General features: G+C 36.6%; 1 protein-coding gene across 9 annotated transcripts in view; it reads right to left on the reverse strand.

Moving 5' to 3' along the window:
* ADGRL2 (adhesion G protein-coupled receptor L2) overlaps positions 1–22,023 on the reverse strand; it is a 201,299-nt gene that overhangs the window by 85,100 nt on the left and 94,176 nt on the right. For all 9 annotated transcript variants that reach the window (XM_070367794.1, XM_070367792.1, XM_070367799.1 and 6 more), the window contains exon 3: positions 1,511–1,724. In XM_070367794.1, coding sequence (XP_070223895.1) covers positions 1,511–1,724 — 214 coding nt within the window. The remainder of the gene's footprint in view (positions 1–1,510; positions 1,725–22,023) is intronic.

Here is a 22,023-nt window from a genome sequence, read left to right on the forward strand (position 1 = left end):
TAAAAAATCTCTTAAAGCTAAACAATAAGAAAACAACCCAATTAAAAAAGTGTAAAGGACCAGAACAGACACTTCACTAATAAACATAAATAAATGGTGAGTATGTATATTCAGAGATGTTCAACATGATATGTCATTGCATGCATGCGTGCTAAGTGGCTTCAGTTATGTCTGACTCTTTGCGACCCCTTGGACTACAGCCTGCCAGGCTCATCTGTCCATGGAATATCATGCAAGAATACTAAGAGTGAGTTGCCATTTCTTCCTCCAGATTATCTTCCTGACCCAGGCATAGAACCTATGTCTCCTGTGTCTCCAACACTGGCAGGTGTATTCTTTACTGCTGAGCCACCTGGGAAGCACTCACTGCATGCAAAACATTAACAATAAGTGTTGGTGAAGGTACGGAGCACCCTTCATTCATTGTCAATGGGAATGAAAAATGGTACAGCGACTTTAAAAGACATTTTGGCAGTTTCTTACAAAACTAAATACACTCCTACCATAAGATCCAACAAATGATGCTTCTTGGTACTTGCCCAAATTAACAGAAAACTTATGTCCACACAAAAACCTGAACAGATGTTCACAGAAGCTTTATTCCTAATTGCCAAAACTTGGAAGCAATCAACAAGTCCTTCAGTAAGTGAATGGATAAACTCTAGTACATCCAGACTATGGAATATTATTTAACACTTAAAAAAAATGAGCTTTTAAGCCATGAAAAGACATGGAGGAAACAACTGCACATTACTATGTGAAAGAAACCAATCTGAAAAGGTTACATACTGCATGATTCCAACTGAGGCAAAACTGTAAGAAAATAGTAAGTTCAGTGGTTGCTAGGGGAGGAATGAGCAGGTGGGACACAGGATTTTTAGATCAAAATGTTTTGTATGATATTGTAGTGGTAGATAAGGGTCACTATAAATTTTTCAAAACCCACAGAATGTACAACAGCAAGAGTGAACCCTAATGCAAATGGAGGATTTGGGTGATAATGATGTGTCAATGTGAGCTCATCTATTAAAACAAATGTAACACTGTGGTAAGGGATGTCGGGATGTCAATGGTTAAGGAAGTTACACATATGTGTAAATGGAATATGATAATTCTGTGTACATTCTGCTTATTTTTGCTGAAAAATGAAGTTTACTCATTAAAAAAATTAAGAAGCAATTACTGCCAAAGACCGAGACACTGAAGCATTCTTGATATTATAAAATATTTCAAAATTTTGAAGTCTTAAAAAACTAGACTATATTTTGATTACTCTTTATTGTATGATATATAAAAAACATATAATAATTCAGTCTATTTCATTATCTATGTCAATGTATAAATATGTCAATCTATATAAAATGGAAATCAACATTAGTAGGAAAACTCTAACTCAGTTTAATGAATACATTGAGATATGGACAGTGTCCATCCAATATGGAATTATGATAACACTTTCACTAATTTGGATGTTGTAGCTAAAACTGGATATTAACACATGAACGTTTACCTTTGAGTCATAATTTTGAAGGCATCTGGGAGGTAGCAGTCTGTATTCTCCATCTGAAATGGGTCAGCATCACAAATCTTGTCGTCTGTCCGACCATAATTAGCACTCTCAATCATTATAACATCACTGCCTGGACATCGCAGATCTATAGAATAACCTTCACAGGATAATTCTCGACGAACTAACCCAAATGGCAAAGCTGCTCTGCTGAAACCTTAAAAAAGAAAAAAAAAAAGTTAAAATGAAATAATGTATGAAGTATATTAATAAATTATTTTCAAGAAATATTACTCACATCTATATCTGAGAGGTATCAAACAAAGTATGTTTTTCAAACCATCCATTCATACATTTATTAATTAATTGCCAGGACCTTGACTATGAATCAGCAATTTATTACTAGATTTTTAAAATATATATTTAGCTGGAGTATTCATTTTATAAGAATTTTAAATTACTTTAATAAAGTATTTTCTGTATAGCCTAGTCACATTTGGAAACTGAGTGGCTCTTTTTGAGTAAATCCAAAGAAAAACAACACATTTGATCAATCAATTTAAAAGAATGACAAGATTAACAAATACAGAATGCAATATTTAATAAACGAACACTTAGATTTATAAATGAAATCAAAGCTGTGTTACACAGGACAATGGTGTATATTATGTTGCTTAATGTACACATATTAATTGCTGTTATGTTGATTATCTTAAAATACATTTGTCTTCAGTTCAGTTCAGTCGCTCAGTCATGTCCAACTCTTTGCGACCTAATGAACTGCAGCACGCCAGGCCTCCCTGTCCATCATGAACTGCTGGAGTTAACCCAAACTCACGTCCACTGAGTCAGTGATGCCATCTAACCATCTCATTCTCTGTCGTTCCCGTCTCCTCCTGCCTTCAAACTTTCCCAACATCAGGGTCTTTTCAAATAAGTCAGCTCTTCACATCAGGTGGCCAAAATATTGGAGTTTCAGCTTCAGCATGAGTTCTTCCAATGAACACCCAGGACTGATTTCCTTTAGGATGGACTAGTTGGATCTGCTTACAGTCCAAGGGACGTCTTCTCCAACACCACAGTTCAAAAGCATTAATTCTTCAGCGCTCAGCTTTCTTTGTAGTCCAACTCTCACATCCATACATGACTACTGGAAAAACCATAGCCTTGACTAGATGGACTTTTGTTGACAAAGTGATGTCTCTGCTTTTTAATATGCTGTCTAGGATGGTCATAACTTTCCTTCCTAGGAGTAAGCGTCTTTTAATTTCATGGCTGCAGTCACCATCTGCAGTGATTTTGGAGCCCAGAGAAATAAAGTCAGCCACTGTTTCCCCATCTATTTGCCATGAAGTGATGGGAACAGATGCCGTGATCTTAGTTTTCTGAAACTTGAGCTTTAAGCCAACTTTTTCACTCTCCTCTTTCACTTTCATCAAGAGGCTCTTTAGTTCTTCGCTTTCTGCCATAAGGGTGGTATCATCTGCATATCTGAGGTTATTGATATTTCTCCCGGCAATCCTGATTCCAGCTTGTGCTTCTTCCAGCCCAGCGTTTCTCATGATGTACTCTGCATAGAAGTTAAATGTAACTCATATTATAGAAGCAGGGTGACAATACACAGCCTTGACGTACTCCTTTTCCTATTTGGAACCAGTCTGTTGTTCCCTGTCCAGTTCTAAATGTTGCTTCCTGACCTGCATATAGGTTTCTCAAGAGGCAGGTCAGGTGGTCTGGTATGCCCATCTCTTTCAGAATTTTCCACAGTTTATTGTGATGCACACAGTCAAAGGCCTTGGCATAGTCAATAAAGCAGAAGTTGATGTTTTGCTGGAACTCTCTTGTTTTTCCATGATCCAGCAGATGTTGGCAATTTGATCTCTGGTTCCTCTGCCCTTTCTAAAACCAGCTTGAACATCAGGAAGTTCACGGTTCACATATTGCTGAAGCCTGGCTTGGAGAATTTTGAGCATTACTTTACTAGCATGTGAGATGAGTGCAATTCTGTGGTAGTTTGAGCATTCTTTGGCATTGCCTTTCTTTGGGATTGGAATGAAAACTGACCATTTCCAGTCCTGTGACCACTGCTGAGTTTTCCAAATTTGCTCACATATTGAGTGCAGCACTTTCACAGCATCATCTTTTAGGATTTGAAATAGTTCAACTGGAATTCCATCACCTCCACTAGCTTTGTTCATAGTGATGCTTCCTAAGGCCCCCTTGATTTCACATTCCGGGAGGTCTGGCTGTAGGTGAGTGATCACACCATTGTACATTTGTCTTAGTATCTCCCAAAATAACTAAGACACTGTGCCAGTATCACCCTCATGGAACAATGTGTGTGCGCTGTGCTCAGTTGCTCAGTCATGTCTGACTCTTTGCAATGCCATGGACTGTAGCCCGCCAGTCTCCTCTGCTCATGGAACTTTTCAGGCAAGAATACTTAAGTGGGTTGCCATTTCCTACTCCAGAGGATCTTCCTGACTCAGGGATCAAACCTGCATCTCTTGTGACTCTGGCCTTAACAGGCAGACTTTTTATCACTAGCACCACCTGGGAAGCCCCTTATGGCATACTAATGCCTTTCAATTTGTAGAGCCTTTACTGAAAACTCACATAAGTGAAAGGATTGAGACATAAGTAAAAGGATTGAGCAGATGGGTATTCATAGGACCTAGCACTGCTCCAATCTAGTCCAAAAAGTTGAAAATTTCCAAAGGGGCAAAACTTCTGAGATTTAGTTTTGTCATTTAAAAAATGGAGGTGAAACATCTATGTAACACCTATGATGTTACTTTTCCTACCAGTGTGACTCATTAATGAGATACGTGCAGAAAAGCATTTAATTGAAAGTGCCACATGAACTTACGTACGGTGTATCAGGCTGAATGTAGGTAATCACTGTTCATGAATGTGATAAAAAACAATTTAGAATAGAATAAAAAATTAGGATTTTAAGTTTTAAAAATTTCAACCAGGGGTCCTCTAATAATACAACAGAAAACAGAGGAAAAAGCCGAGAAAGCCAAGGACAGCCAAGAAGCGCTATGTGTAGACACAGCACATCTATGTGTGTTGGTTGCTACCTATGGGATACCGACCACATCAAAAACTTCTGCTAAGCTGCTAAGTCACTTCGGTCGTGTCTAACTCTGTGTGACCCCATAGACGGCAGCCCACCAGGCTCCCCCATCCCTGGGATTCTCCAGGCAAGAACACTGGAGTGGGTTGCCATTTCCTTCTCCAATGCATCAAAGTGAAAAGTGAAAGTGAAGTCACTCAGTCGTGTCTGACCCTCAGCGACCCCATGGACTGCAGCCTACCAAGCTCCTCCATCCATGGGATTTTCCAGGCAAGAGTACTGGAGTGGGGTGCCATAACTTCTACATTGACCCAATTTCTTATTTCAGTTCTCTAACTTGTTGCCATCTATAGCATTCCTGTTATAAAAAGATAAGCATTAATTTTAGTATTTTTTATCTCTATAAATTATTTTACATCATATAAGCCTTCCCTCACATCCCTTTTTACTCGAAAAAAAATTAAAACGATATTAAGAAGTAAAGTGTCCCAAGACATAAACTTCCAAGTTGAAAAACTAGGTTCTGCCCAGGTCAATCCAATGCAAAAATCTGTTCGCTTTAACTACTGTACAACGCCTCTCACTAAATGAACAAAACTAAGTGTCCTGGATAAACAAACATGCATCTTCTTTCTAAGATGCAAATAATCCTGCAAAAGGATTACTGGGTCACACGTTGGTATCATTTAGGAAATAAGCAAGTCTGAAACCTGGCTGAGTTCTCAGTTCTAATGAGAAAACAAAATGTAATTGAAATGGAGAGACATGAAAAGGACACAGTTTAGAGCACAAAAGTCTTCAGAGGATTGAGGCAAACATCAACCTTGGTAGGTTTTTACTAAGAAGATTTATGGTCTCAATGACACTTCGCCTTAAATCTTAAATGTTCTCTTTCCTAAAGTCTTGCTCAAAATCAGGTGGGAGAGCAAGAATTTAGGAAAGCGAACACTTATGATTTAAGACAATGAACATCACAGTATTAAATACTATGAAGAAGCTGACAGAAGCTGACACTTATTTGTGTGACGAAAAATGCTGTGTGAAAATTCAAACAAGTGACATTATATAAAATTTGGGAGCAAAGCATATTTTAAAAGCAGAGATGATTTGCAATTGTAATTCTTGTAGATCATATTTTTAGAGAATATTACAAATGAGAACGTGTTATTGTAGGAACATGTTATTCTGGCTTGGAGTCAAAATTCATACGTTGTAGTATTTGTCAAAAATATAGAACTCATTCTGAAGCGCTGTGGTTCAGCTTTAATTTTTGTTGATGATAGTTTGCAGGATTATAGTCATGATTCTAAGTGAATTTTCTTCTGCTTTTGAAAGATATTTGAAAAATGGCAGAAGTCTGGCTGTTAGTTCAGATAAAAGATTTTTAAGCCTTAATATTAGTCATCCAAAAAGATAAAGTATGAAAAATAAAAGGAAAAAAATATAAACATGTAAACAATTTACTAATATAGATTTCCAATACAGAGTCTTCTGAAAAAAAGATAATGGTACTTATACTTTCACTGCATAGAACGGAATGAATTCTTCATGGTGAACCTTGATTTATTTAATACTACAATGTTCATTGTCTTAAATCGTTAAGTGTTCTCTTTCCTAAAATCTTGCTCAAAAACAGGTGAACAATGATTTAAGACATCATAATATTAAATATTTTTTATCTAGTTACTTGTTATTAAAATAGTATTAACATAGCATGTTATTAATATTATAGTATTAAACACTTTTTATTCATAGTATTAAATACTTTTTACCACATGGTGCTGTTATTACATTCATTTTTAATGTATGTCTTCCTTGCTAGACTGTGATGATAGTTATAATTCCAGTGCCTAGATTGGTACATGATACATAATTCCAATAAATTCTGTCAAAACAAATTGCTAAACTTAACAACTAGTATTTGTCTGAAACAATATAAATTACAATGTGTTTCCTATTTTTTAAATTACAGTATGTAATCTATTTTCTTTGGCAGTGAAAACTGAATGTGCATTGAGAAAAAATAAACTATAATCAATAAAATTATGTGTATCCTCAAAACAAGAAAAATATTTAAATTCTGCCAATTTATTATTTTCTAGGTACTACTGGGGTTCATTACAATTTCTCAAAAGAGAGATGTCTATGAAGATTATCTTATTTAACTTGATTTAAATCCTATGGATAAACATTTATATTCATAAAAAACAAATCTGAAGAAATATATTTAGTGGCTAACATTTATATAGCAATTATAATGTTTAGATACTGCCCTAAATGTTTTTTATGGATCCCCCTTTTTTATGCTCACCAACATCATCAACAATTACAACAATAAAAGAAATGAAGTAGTTACTGTAATAATACCAATTTACAGAGTATGAAACTAAGGCATCAAATAGGAGGCCATTCAAGGTTTCAAGGATTTACTGTGAGTTAGATTTTAACACAGGTGAGGTTCTCAGATTCCAGAGCCCATGCTCTCAGTAACAGCCATGAACAGAAAGGGATTCTGAGACTTTTCAAGCCTCCATGTCAATAATATAAACAAGATTTATTTTATAATTTTTCATACCATCTGAAATTCATCAAAAATATTAGTGAACTGACAGGAAACAATTATTTTAAAGGTTCACACAACATATAGATAATGATGAAAACTATATTTATGGAAATGCAGTGATGTGTGCCATAAACTTATCAAGAGAGCAACATCTACATTGCTCATGTATAGACATATATATAGTTCAGTTCAGTTCAGTCACTCAGGTGTGTCTGAGTAGGCGACACCATCGACTGCAGCACGCCAGGCTTCCCTGTCCATCACCAACACCCAGGGCCTGCTCAAACTCATGTCCATTGAGTCTGTGATGGCATCCAACCTTCTCATCTCCATTGCCCCTTCTCCTCCACCTTCAATCTTTCCCAGCATGAGGGTCTTTTCAAATGAGTCAGCTCTCCACATCAGGTGGCCAAAGTATTAGAGTTTCAGCTTCAACATCAGTCCTTCCAATGAATATTCAGGACTGATTTCCTTTAGGATGGACTGGTTAGATCTCCTTGCAGTCCAAGGGACTGTCAAGAGTCTTCTCCAACATCACAGTTCAAAAGCATCAATTCTTTGGCACTCAGCTTTCTTTATAGTCCAACTGTCATATTCATACATGACTACTGGAACCGGTGTCTGGGTCAGACTTGTGAACCTGGCTGAGTCATTTTATTTTTATGGGTTTTAATTTCTTTTTCTGAAGAATGAAAGTCATTTCAAAGTCCTATCAAATTTCACCAATCTATGATTCAAAACAAGCAAACACCTTTTAATCAAGTATACATGCTAATGAATAAATTTGTTGCTCATAAACATATATGAGAATGTTAGCTAGGATGGACAATGGCAAATAATGTAGATTGTATGTACTGCCATGAAAACTCTCAAAAGCTCCTGAGATGAATTAGCCAAGGTAGCTCAAATGCTAAAGAATCTCCCTGCAATGTGGGAAGACATAGGTTCAATCCCTGGGTTGGGAAGATCCCCTGGAGAAGGAAATGACAACCCACTCCAGTATTCTTGCCTGGAGAATTCCATGGACATAGGAGCCTGGCTGGCCCCAGTCCATGGAGTCACAAAGAATAGGACACAAATGTGCAACTAACACACACACACACATAAACCACAAGCAGAGATCTTTCTGCATTAACTATTTTAATCAAAAATTTATTGGAAGAGAGAAAATAAACATGGCCAATTATGAAATCAAAAGAAAAACATACATAAAATTTTTGGGGGGGTTCCTAAATTTTATTCAGGAACTCATAAAAATATTCCAGATAGCTGAGTTTTAATTCTCATCTTCCTCCTCTAAATAATCTAAAAAGTAATGCAAATTTTACTTTTTACTGCAAAAGTAAAATTAATCTAAAAGTAATGCAATTCATAACTTTGTTGTTAGCAACTACACATAACCAAAAGGCACCTTGCAAGTTACAGTGAACTTGCTTTCCTTTTTTCTATCGTTATAATACCTCCACCAAGATTCCCAGCTTTTCCATTCACTTTGATTCTCTCCTGAAGAAATAGCTCGAAATTGGCAGCATCCATGCTTCCATCTTCTATAAGATGGGTACATCAAGAATAAACTTCAAGACCTGCTTCCTGCTTTGCCACATGCTTTTTCACAGGCACCATGGTGGCAGAGGACGGCAGAAAGCATATATTTTTTAAGAAAAATGTAAATTGTTACTCTTTCTTTGGCCTTTTCTCCCTATTTTCCTGTACACGTCAAGGGGTATGGCTTAAAACTTAAAACTCTTTCAACCAGCAAAGAACTTCAAAGAAGTTTGGAAAGTCTTAAATAAAACTATTGCAATTAACATTAATTTTTAAAATTCAGTATTTTCACTAAGTAAAGCTTGTGAAAAGGCAGAACAAAACTTACTCCTAAAAACATGTATCTGTCTACATTGCTATTTATATCACATTAATGACTTAGTGGGGCACTTCCCTCATAGCTCAGTTGGTAAAGAATCTGCCTGCAATGCAGGAGACCCTGGTTCGATTCCTGGGTCAGGAAGATCTCCTGGAGAAGGAATAGGCTACCCACTCCAGTATTCTTAGGCTTCCCTTGTGGTTCAGCTGGTAAATAATCTGCCTGCAAAGTGGGAGACCTGGGTTCAATCCCTGAGTTGGGAAAATCCCCCAGAGAAGGGAAAGTCTACCCACTCCAGTATTCTGGCCCAGAGAATTCCATGAACTTTACAGTCCATGGGGTTGCAAAGAATCGCACATGACTGAGTGACTTTCACTCTCTAAAGACTTAGTGAGTCAAAAGAAGAAATCACCAGAGTTGTAACCACCTTATCTTAATTGCACTTTCTTCCTTTTGAGTTCAGAGTTGTTTTGGAGCCTCCATGGTGCCTCAGATGGTAAAGAATCTATCTGCTTGCAATGCAGAAGACCTGGGTTTGATCCCCGAGTTGGTAAGGTCCCCTTGGAGATGGGAATGGCTACCTACTCCAGTATTATTGCAGAATTCCATAGACAGAGGAGCCTGGAAGTTTAAAGCCTGGCTTTAAACTTGTGTGTACTGCAAGTTCCATCAGCTTTTCATAAAGAAATCCTTCCTGATTTCTTATTTGGCTCTAGTTAATTTCTAAAGCCCTAAAATGTGGTTGTTGACAATTTTGTTCAGTCCATGGGGTTTCAAAGAGCTGGAAATGACTGAGCCACTAATACTTTCTTTTACTTTTTTATATTAAGCATTTTCAGAACAATTTTTAAAATAACTGGCTAGGAGTATATGACTGACTCCCAGATATGAATTTGCATCAGAGTCACCTGGAAAGTATTTTTTTTTTTAAAGACAGATCTTCAAGCCCTAATCCAGTCCTACTGAATCAGAATCTCTGGGTTCAAATGAAGATAGGATGGATACCTGTATTTAGTGAAAATGTATTTATTTGTAACACATTGATATAATAACTAAGATGTGCTAAGAATTTCTCCAAGGCTTTTTAAAAATGGGTTTTCTTTATTACATATTTGTTAGGTCATCATCATATTTCCTCTTACTACTACTAAGTCACTTCAGTTGTGTCCGACTCTGTGCGACCCCATAGACGGCAGCCCACCAGGCTCCCCCATCCCTGGGATTCTCCAGGCAAGAACACTGGAGTGGGTTGCCATTTCCTTCTCCAATGCATCAAAGTGAAAAGTGAAAGTGAAGTCGCTCAGTCTCGTCCAACCCTCAGCGACCCCATGGACTGCAGCCTTCCAGGCTCCTCTGTCCATGGGATTTTCCAGGCAAGAGTACTGGAGTGGGGTGCCATTGCCTTCTCCTATTTCCTCTTAACTCTCTAATATAGTTTTCCTTTGATCTGTGAAAATATTCATAATAGCCACTATGAAATGTTTATCTTGTAAATCTAACGTGTGGGCCCACATCAGAGGTAGTAGTTTGTATTGAATGTTTTTTTTCTGCAGTATGGGTCAACTTCCCTGTTTCTCCTGTCTTGTAAATTTTGTTGGGTTTCTTGAAAACTAAACATTTTAAATAATATACTGTTAGCAACTCTAAATTTCTTTCCCCTGAGAATTGATGTTGTTAATATTACTTTCCTTTTAGTGTTCTGACTGAATTTAATCTGCTGTCTTCTGTCTTCCCGGTGACTCAGCAGTAAAGACCCACCTGCCAATGCAGGAAACACGGATTCGATCCCCTTCAATCTCCGGGCTGGAAGATACTCTGGAGGAGGGCATGGCAACCCACTCCAGTTTTCTTGCCTGGAGAATCCCATGGTGGGCTACAGTCCATAAAGTAGCAAAGAGCTGGACATGACTGAAGTGACTGAGCACACACGTACGCACACTTATCCTGTAGCTAGAAGGTGCTATGTCTATGTTCATTATTGTTATTGCTGTCATTGTTATTTTAACTTATTTTTATTTTCTAGTCTGAGTTTCTAAGGATTACACCTGTCCCTGCATAGCTTAGTGATCAGCCAATGATTGAGCAAAGACTTCCGCACAAAATCGATGAACCCATAATAAGGTCACCACCCTCTGATGATTGATCTGTGTGTTAGGCAGACTGTTCAAAGTTCAAGCGCTTTTCAAGTCGGCCTTGGTTCTTTCCTTTCTGCAATATCCCCTCACATCTCCTCTGCTATGTGTACAGCTTTCCAGTCAGTCAAGAATGCACAGAACGTGTGTTTGGCTCTTTCATTTCCAAGGTTTCCTGGTTATGCTTCAGACTGACCCTCAGTTTCCCCCACGGGGACCACAACCTCAGGTTAGCAGAGCTAGGGGGTTTCCCTATCTGTTTTCCACAGTGTTTACTACTTTTACCCCTAGGCATGGGTTTCCACCCTCTACTCTAAATCAAGCCAACTCTTCCAGGCAGTTCAGTCATAGATTTTCAAGACCTGCCCTCTCTGATGAAACTAACCACAATGAGGTAGCCAAAGAATGTGGCAGGGGGTGGGAGGGGGAAGGGTTTTAAGGACAGCCCAAGGCTAGAAGGCTTTAAACGTCAACTGTGTATACTGCAAGTTCCATCAGCTTTTCATAAAGAAATCCTTCCTGATTTCTTATTTGGCTCTGGTTAATTTCTAAAGCCCTAAAATGCGGTTGTTGACAATTTTGTTCAGGTTTATACTTGTTGCAGGAAGAGGAACTGCTACTCTCTTCATCCCATCATCACTAGAAGTCCCTTTAAGGACTTTACAAATATTTACTACTGACTACAAATCCTCAAAACAACCAAACAAGATAGGTATTATTATTACTATTTTACAAAGGAGGAAATTATGGCACCGAAAAATCATGTTTTCCAAAATCATACATCAGTAAGAATGGAATCAAGGTTTGAAACCCCAGTACTACAGCTCCCAAATTCATGTTCTTCAATGTAATTTTAATGAGCATCCAAATGATAATGGCAATTAGCAGCAGGTTTGGGGACCACCATTGGAAAGAACATAGTTAGGATATGCTGGGTGCCTCCTAGTGCAAGAAGGGCAAGAAAGGAAATAGTTCTCTGATGGTCAAGTAGTCAACGAATTTGCTTAATCAACATCAACAGCATAAAGAAATGTCCAAATTAAAGCTCTTTAATCACACTATGACATTTATTCTAAGCTGTATTTCAATCTATTTCTATTTCAACAAAGAAAAAAGTAAGCATCCCAACAAACAAAATATAATCCAATCCATCTTACAATTCTGACAATTTAAGAAAAAATTTATGGGAGGCCCTGTGAACAAAACATCAATATTGCTGCTGCTCTGTGCTGTGCAAATGTGAACAGTGGCAAATAGTGGTACTTGGAGTAAAATAAACTGTTTTGCTCCATTTTCTCTACTATAAACAAATGATTTTGAAAAGACAGTCCCCCCTCCCCAAGCTATAAAACGTCAAGCGATAACTCTCTGTGATTTAGGCCAGTGATTGGAATAAATACCTCCTGGCAACAGGTGCAGTGACTTAGGACCGAAATCATTCACATTCACATTCCTAATAAACAGACGTACTACTATGAGATGGGAATTTGTAAGACCAGAATTGGAATTCTAACACTGGATTTCACATCATTTATGAGCATTTTTGGATGAAAAATATGTTACTCTGGCAATAAATAGTATGCTGTGATAAGCTTGGACTTCAAGCTCTTGATTAGGAACATTTTGCTTTTCTAACATTGTCTCCATCAGTCCGGTCTTTGGACATTTCTGTAAAATCATACATTTCTAAAAAGACTTCTTATTAAGCTATAAAACCAAAACTTCAACTTTGCTGGTTTTACTTTGAACTAAACCTGGTCATGGATGCTCCTGCTCATGGCAGCTAGGGTCCCTGTTCAGTTCTGACTCTTTGTGACCCCATGGACTGTAGCACGCCAGGCCTCCCTGTCCATCACCAACTCCCGGAGTTTACCCAAACTCATGTCCATTGAGTTGGTGACGCCCTCCAATTATCTTATCCTCTGTCGTCCCCTTCACCGCCCACTTTCAATCATCCCTTGTAAGCACCACTTATTTGATTATCAGGGTCCTCTATGGGACTGAGGCTGTGACTTCAAGCCCTACAGACATTAACGCGGACCACAGTCTATTACCAGTATTGCCATATGAAATCCTTGATTTATTCTGTTTATATATGTTAATGAGTTTCATTCCTAAAATGGAAATAAGAAAAATACTTGATGAAGAGATTTCTACCAAGCTAAACTCTAGTTTAGAAGCTTCCAGAAAATTTATTTCCATTTCATTTTAATTTGGTGAAAAGAGAATGTTGAAAGTAAACCTAAAAGGTAAATTATTTCACTTTGCTCAACTTTTTCGTTTATTACTGCATATTAATGAGATTATTATAAGTAAATTTTAAAAAAAGGATTTGTAATAAAACCTGCCTTTGTATGAAAATCTTTCAAATTGCCAACATCCGTTGAATCATCGAGAAAGCAAGATAGTTCCGGAAAAAAATCTACTTCTGCATTATTGACTACGCCAGAGCCTTTGTGTGGATCACAACAAATTGCAGAAAATTCTTAGAGAGACTGGAATACCAGACCACCTGACCTGCTTCTTGAGAAATCTGTGTGCAGGTCAGAAGCAACAGTTAGAACTGGACATGGGACAACAGACTTGTTCCCAATCGGAAAAGGAGTACGTCAAGGCTGTGTATTGTTACCCTGCTTATTTACTTATATGCAGAGTACATCATGCCAAATGCCGGGCTGGATGAAGCACAAGCTAGAATCAACACTGCCGGGAGAAACATCAATAATCTCAGATATGCAGATGACACCACCCTTATGGCAGAAATTGAAGAAGAACTAAAGAGCCTTTTGATGAAAGTGAAAGAGGAGACTGAAAAAGTTGGCTTAAAATTCAACATTCAGAAAAGATGATGGCATCCGGTCCCATCACTTCATGGCAAACAGATGAGGAAACAACGAAAAGAGTGACAGACTTTATCTTTTTGGGCTCCAAAATCACTGCAGATGGTGACAGCAGCCATGAAATTAAAAGACACTTGCTCTTGGGAAGAAAAGCTTTGACCAACCTAGACAGCATATTAAAAAGCAGAGACATTCCTTTACCGACAAAGGTCCGTTTAGTCAAAGCTATGGTTTTTCCAGTAGTCATGTATGCATCTGAGATCTGGATTATAAAGAAAGCTGAGCACCGAAGAACTGATGTTTTTTAACTCCGGTATTGGAGAAGACTCTCGAGAGTCCCTTGGATAGCAAGGAGATCCAATCAGTCAATCCTAAAGGAATCAGTCCTGGATGTTCATTGAAAGGACTGATGCTGAAACTGAAACTCCAATAATTTGGCCCCCTGATGTGGAGAACTGACTCACTAGAAAAGACCTTGATGCTGGGAAAGTTGAAGGCGGGAGGAGAATGGAATGACAGAGAATGAGAAGGTTGGATGGCATCACCAACTCAATGGACATGAGTTTGAGCAGGCTTCGGGAGTTGGTGATGGACAGGGAAGTCTGGCATGCTGCAGTCCATGGGGTCACCAAGAGTCAGACATGACTAAGTGACTAAATTGAACTGAACTGAACTGAATCTTTATATACTAAAGGCAGTGTGTTAAAAACTCATTCCATGTAACTTTGCATAATGTCACTCTATTGTTTTATTCTGTTAGTTCAATTTAAGAAATAACTTTTATCAATCAAACCCTAAAATAACTAATTTTTGTGTTCATTAACATATAGTTCTTTAACCTGTTACTATTATGTGAAGAGTCTAAACCACGACTTATGTAGAATTTAAAACAATAACAAAAACTACTTTCACCTCTGAACTTGTGTTCATGCCAAGAATAGAGAAGATAAAGTAATGCAATGTCATTTTCCGGCATCCTGGCCTTGTAAATGTTGCAATTTGTGTGTTAATAAGCTTAGTTAGCATGAAACACTAATCCTTATAAATATTTAAATTTCTTGTAAAACAAAGTGTTCAAAATATTTAAGATCATGAAACCACAAAACTGGGCTTCCTGGGTGGCTGAGACAGTAAAGAATATCCTTGCAATTCAGGAGACCTGGGTGGGGAAGATTCCCTCCACTCCAGTATTCTTTGATGGGAAATCCCATGGATAGATGAGCCTTGTGAGCTACAGTTCAACAGGTCGCAGAGTCAGACACGACTGAGCAACTTTCACTCACTCAACCACAAAATAGTCAACTCACTATATATAAGCAATATGACTTAACTTCTTATGTTGTTCTGGTTTCCAATTGTTTTTATTTTGGATATATTTAAAATTATAAGGTACTTTGAACAAGGATTTTTTAAGATGAATGTTTACAGTTTCAAGTAAAACCAATTTATACGCAAAATACTAAGATTTACATAGGAATACACAAACATTCCTAATAAATATATGATAAAAAATAATGCATAATTAACTCCAATTACATAGACAGCCAGAAAAAAACTTTGTGTGAATTGCTAAAACAACAAAATTCTGGACACTGTAGACACTCAAAAGGTAAAAATATACTGTCAGATGCTATCAGCTTCTAGGTTCAAATATGACTACTCCAGAAAAGGCTTTCAATATTTTAAGGAGAAAGTATGCATTATAAGTCTTTCAAAACATTTGAACATTAAATTCCTTATTAGAAAGAAATCGATCTCTCCCACTTAAATCTTGTAAATTATCCGCATTGATTAATAATTCACAAGTGCTATTAATACATAGCAATTTAAAAGTTATAAAATACTATCAGTTTAATACTGAACTTTAAAATAAAAATCCCTTATGTTTAATAAGAATAATATATGCTACAGATAGATTCTTTTAATAGCCTCAGCATACACTGATAGCTACAACTTCTGGAAAGTTCATAAACATACAATACTTTCATTCTGATCTACTTTGAAATACTAGTGAATATTGCATTAAGCCTCAATATTATCCTTACCACCCAGGGCCTAAGCCCTCTGCACAGGATGTTCTAGTCATTTTTCTCTTAGGAAACAATTATTCTCCAAAATCCAGTTCAAGGATTCCCAAACAAAAGGGAAAGAAGAACCTGAGCTCAGGTTTGGGTCATCCGTTTTCTTTCTTCCAATAAATATTTATGAACACCTAGTCTGTGCCTAAGCACTCTTACAAACACTTGGGATATAACAGTGAAAAAAATAACAATGATCCCTGTGTCTGGGCAGCTTCCATAGAGAGTGAGTTCTCCTTGAGGAGTTATCTTACATATTTGGTTCACCGATACAATGCCAAGCCTAAAAGAGTCAGCTTACAGTGGTCTCTTTATAGTGGATATAAAATAAAGACATGTTAAACAAATAGGTGTAGGAATGAAATGAGAGAATGAAAAATTATGAGCTCCACTATCAGAGCACTCAACATGTTCTTTACTTTTATTCCTCTCCTACTAAACTCTGAGCTGATGAATAGAAGAAAGTGAAGCTTATTTATTTTTGTATCCTTAGTTTCCAAAACAGTGCATGGCACATAATATTCAACTTTTGCTTAATTTTATTTTATGCATTATTTTATTCATAATTTAAATAAATTAAACATACTTTAATTTCTTGTACAGTTTAATATGTCAAATATACCCAAGAATATAAAATGAAGATGTTTTTATAGAGGGGGAGAAAACACACAAACCACAATTGTTTTTTTTTATATATGTTAAAGTTCCTAGTTTGGAAGTTTAAGCTAAGTACATTATCAGAAAATGTTTTATTTAGAAATCCAGATGTCAGGAAATATATACATATATATATATATATAAATGTAACTAAGATGACATCCTCACCAGAGTCCCCAAATTATAGGACTCAACTATGAAATGCACCCTTACATGACTGATCACCTGCTAGAGTTCAAAATCATCCAGGAGTTGTGGTCACTGGTCACATAAAATCATCAAAGAAACCAGAAGAGCAACTTTACCACTCCCCCTTTTCTTCCCTCAGTAAACAATCTTCATATTTATTATTTTTATAACTGCTAGTTAAAACCAGTTTAACATTAAAAAGTTACTATAAGAAATGCAATTTATCAAGTAGAATGACTAGAACTATCAAATCAAAATTCGTAAGTAATTCTATATGAATTATTCACTGACAACAACAGCAAAAAAACTAGAGAAAAATCACAGAAAGTAAGAAAATAACAATATTATCATCTCTTTTGATATAACTTATTTCTACTTTCACATTGATTATTTACTAAAAGTTTTCTAACAGTTCTATTATTTTTTGTTACTCTTCCTATTATCAGAAATTCCTTTAGCTTGCCTCACCCCACCCAACTTTAGAATATACATTCTTAAAAGCACTTAAACAAAGCAAAAATATGAGTCTTGTTCCTTCATCCAGTGACTCACCCCAAGCCAACCAGCTAAAGGACCCTATTCCTTTCCCATCACTGTATTAGTATGATGAATACAACTACCAAGGGGTGAAGACCTTATTTAAAGTACTCCCCAGGAAGTTCTCTCATATCAGAGAATCAAAATCAGATTTTAAGTCTTCTTGTTAATATCTTCTATTTAAACATAAACAATATTTAAAAGCCCCACACCAACAAAAAACTATTAACCGTAATTTAATTTTTGAAAAGGTACACTTTAGTTGAATCACAAGAAGGACAACAATGTGTGTAAGACTTTCATGTCAACTAACTTTTATTTGGTAACAATAAACTCTAAAGCTGTGAAGAAGTTACCAGCGTTACAACTGGCTTCCTCACTAAAGGCATCTATAACAGGGGCAATTAATACCAATTCTGAGTTAACTGCACTGAAACTGTACTGAAACCACCCACTCATCTCTCTCTCTCTCAAACAGGGATTCAAAGGTAATCACATTCACTACTGCTGACTCAAACAAGTATCCTAGAAGGGAAAGGCATTGTATCTCCACAAACATTCATATGAGGTATTTCTCACTTCATGTAGGAAAGATAACACAGCCTGAAACTAGTCTGAACTCTTATCTTGACTTTTTCACAAACTGATAGCCACACTAACACTTTGATCATTAAAAAAAAAAAAAAGTTTCAAGCATTTAACCTTTTCCTGACTGAAAAAGGGAAAAATTTTGTGTCTTTCTTCCAACATGCCATAAAAGACTCTTTCCCCAAAACATAATTTATTTAATAAAAAGAAACCTCTTGAGATCAAAGTTGACTTATTTAATTTCCTCCCCTTTCCCCAAAACAATGTTTAAAATTTTATTATGAATTATATTGCAGCACTTCCCTGGTGGTACAGTGGTTAAGAATCCACCTGCCAACGCAGGGGACAGAGGTTGCATCTCAGGTCTGCTGTGTGTACTCAGTCACTTCAGCCATGTCCAACTCTATGACCCTAAGAACTGTAGCCTGCCAGGCTTCTCTGTCCATGGGATTCTCCAGACAAGAATGTTGGAGTGGGTTGCCATGCCCTCCTGCAGGGGATCTTCTTGACCCAGGGATCAAACCCACGTCGGTTGGTCTCCTGCATTGCAGGTAGTCTCTACTGCTGAGTGGGCTTGAAAAGATCTCAAATGCCAAAATGCCAAGCCCATGCTCCACAACTACTGAGGCTATGTGCCACAAAAAAAAAATCTTCCATGTCTTTAAAAATAAATACATAATTAAGTTACAGTACATATATGGAACTTTTTAAACCCCAAACTAGTATTTTGGTATTACTAACAGGTATTACTAACATGTAACTCTCCCTTATAAACAAAGGCTATATTTTATCTCATGAACAAGTTGTAAAGTTAAATTTATACAAGATATACAGAGCAACTGGAATAACTAACCAAGTTTATTTAAGATATATAAAACAAACATTTTTTAAAAAGTTAATCCAGTGAACATCGTAGTAGTGTGCCATTATATTTTCCAATGCTCCTGGACCAGTTAAAAGCTATAAAATGAATGAAACCAAACCCAGTCCTCAGCCCATTTTGTGAACTTCATTTGAAAATGCAAACTCGAATAATCAAAACCACCTCCAAACGGGAATCATCATTTCTGAAGTTATCTTTTACTAACATCTTTGGCACCTCCACCTAAACACATTTATTGCTCAGTCATTCATTCACGTGTATTTGTGTTGTCAGCATATTCTAATTTCTCCACCAGACTATTCTGATATGAGCCACAGAAACTAACAATTCTCAAAAGCAAAAAAAAAAAAAAAAAAAGGAAAGAAGAAACGAAATTCCCAAGTTGGAGTCAACTCTACCACTTCCACAAACCACACAAAGCCCATGCAGCAATACAATTTATCTCTGACAAAGAGACAACTTACACAAGTATTCTACTGTGCTACTCTTAGTGAAAACAGAAACCACTTCCCAAAATGAAGGTATGAAGCTTATCATATAACTCCTTAATTGACAATATAAAGACTGATTTCACGGTTGGTTTCGGTGTTACTATTTACGTTGTGATGTTGAGCTCTGTTCAATTTTTAACGGAAAGATGAGGTTTTAAAGAACATACTCCAACTATTCTCAAATCTGTGTCACCAGATCAGTCAGGGAGGGAGGAGGGGATGGGAAGAATAAATTTGAACTGACATTGTACAGTGAAAATGCTGCCTTAAAAAACAAATACTACTACTTTTCTGCAGTTAAAATTATGTCCTTTCTTGTATTTAACTGCTAAACTGAACATAAAGAGAACAAGAAAAGCACGGTGGCAGATCCAACTGTGTACAGACCCTGCCCTTACATACACAGCCTGGTGTCATCTTTCATACTTGTGCCCTATATGAACCAACAGCACAGAGGCAACACAGCAGTTCCAACTTCTATATTCAGACATTTTAATGAATTAAAAGGAATTGTAGGGGGAAAAGGCTCTTAGGAATCCTGTTTCAGCCTATATTGCTGTGACTCAGTATATTATCTAATGTCCCTTCCCTGGTAGTTTAAATGTTTATTTCCCTTTAAAACTTTGAATACTTTCAAATTTCACCCTTATGAAGCTGAATATTGCCAGATAAAGAAAGCTCCCTTATTATTAAAAAAAGAAAAAGAAGAAAGGCTTGATAAAGGTCTTAGAAACAAGCACTTCTTATCAGAAAATGAGAGCAAGTTTGGGTGAATCTGATTTATAATGACAACAGGCATGTTTTAGAAAATTACAACTCCCAAGATAAACTGTCTAAACAAATACCACAAGGTTTAAATACTTTATATAAGAAGTGCTTACAAATCATGAGAATCAATTTAAAAGCAGGTGAAGGAAAACAAAGGAAAATGAAATAAACATAAGTAACAAACATATACAATGCTCTATTTAACTGGTAAGAACAAGGAGGCAAAAAATTAAAATCTGATGAAATCTTCTATCAAATTACCAAAGATCTATTTGCTTGAGAATTGTAAAACATATAGCCTCATGTATTTCTGAGATTACAAACTGATACAATCTTTCTGAAAACAGTCTAATGAATTTCTTTTGCAAAAAATACGTTCTGAAAAGAACCCAAAATTTGACACTAATTTGGATAAAATGATGCTCGTAACAATGAAAAAGTTATGCAAACTAAGGAATCAAAATAGTAAAATGGCTCAAAAGTACATTGATAAAATGGAATGATGCAATCCTAATAAAAAATTTTATAATTAATAAGTGATAATAAATACTATAAATAAGAATTTAATAAGAAATATTTACTGATTTGGGAATGTGTTTTCAGAGAATAATGTAAAATAATATACACATAAACATGTAGGAAGAAAAAGAAACCCAGAAAGCAGACATCCTTTTTTGGGATAAGAATGACCAACTATTCAAGACCAACTGGGCTCAGCTGTCAAGGAGGTGATGAAAACCAACAAACCAGAAGTGCCAAGAAGCAGAACTTGGGTTAAAGTGAATGGGTGAACAAAATGGCACTGTGCCGAGTAGGATAATGAAAATCCTGTTCCCCTTCTGGGGAATGATCTGAAAATATACCATCTCTCACCCTGAGAATTAAAGTGTTTCCGAGACCTTTCTTGTTCTTAGCTACCAGACTTTGTACCCCAGATGCCTATACAGACAAGGTGGTTTTTCCAAAGACTGAATATGCCCCTGCTCCTTACATCATAATTCCCTCATTGCATCAGATATACATTTTTCTTGGGTGGTCTGTGCCCAAACATATTGATTCAATAAGGAAAGAAGTATTTTGCTAAAGCAAGGCCTGCCTCCTATAGATTACATGAGTTTTTCCTACTCCCCACCCCTTACAGCTCATAATGACCCTGTTTGTTTCAGATTTCCCCAACCCAGTCTAGGCTTCTTCCCAGTATACCCTGGATGCCACTCTGTTTTTGCTCATGTTAACCCTTATATGAGGAAAGGTGAGTGAGTACTCTACTTTTATGGAATTAACTATTTATAAAAAAGAAAGAAGAAAATGATACCCGTGGCACCAAGGTGTTATTTAAGAAAGTCCAGTAATTTATTTTTTCATACAATTTATTAAAATGTACAGTTAACCTACTTGTATATGGAACTGACTCAGTAATATATTCATAATCTAAAAACATAGTTTGTGTATGACTGCTTTTGCAAGTTTCTGCATACAGAATTTTCTACTGCATGTATGTTAATTTTCCAGGCTTCTTTCTTATTTAAGGGCTCAAAATCTCCCTTCTCTTAAAGCTCTCCCTAGCAGAAGACACAGCATACAATTATCATGAAACTAACAAAAAATCAGAGACAGAATGATATTTTTGAACTTACAAAAATTATGTACACAAGACTCTCCAAGTCATGTTAACAAATGTTTATAAGTTTTTCAAAGAGAGATAAGGTGTTCACAAAGGAAAAGAGCAGTAAAGAAGGCTCCCTGGTTATCGTAGTGCCCTGCATGCACCATTCTTCTACTCTGAGTCCTCCTAAAAAGGCAAACAGAAAGAGCCAGCACATCCAGATTCCTCAGGATGCTGT

Source organism: Bos mutus, chromosome 3, assembly GCF_027580195.1.
Source record: "Bos mutus isolate GX-2022 chromosome 3, NWIPB_WYAK_1.1, whole genome shotgun sequence".
NCBI lineage: Eukaryota > Metazoa > Chordata > Mammalia > Artiodactyla > Bovidae > Bos > Bos mutus.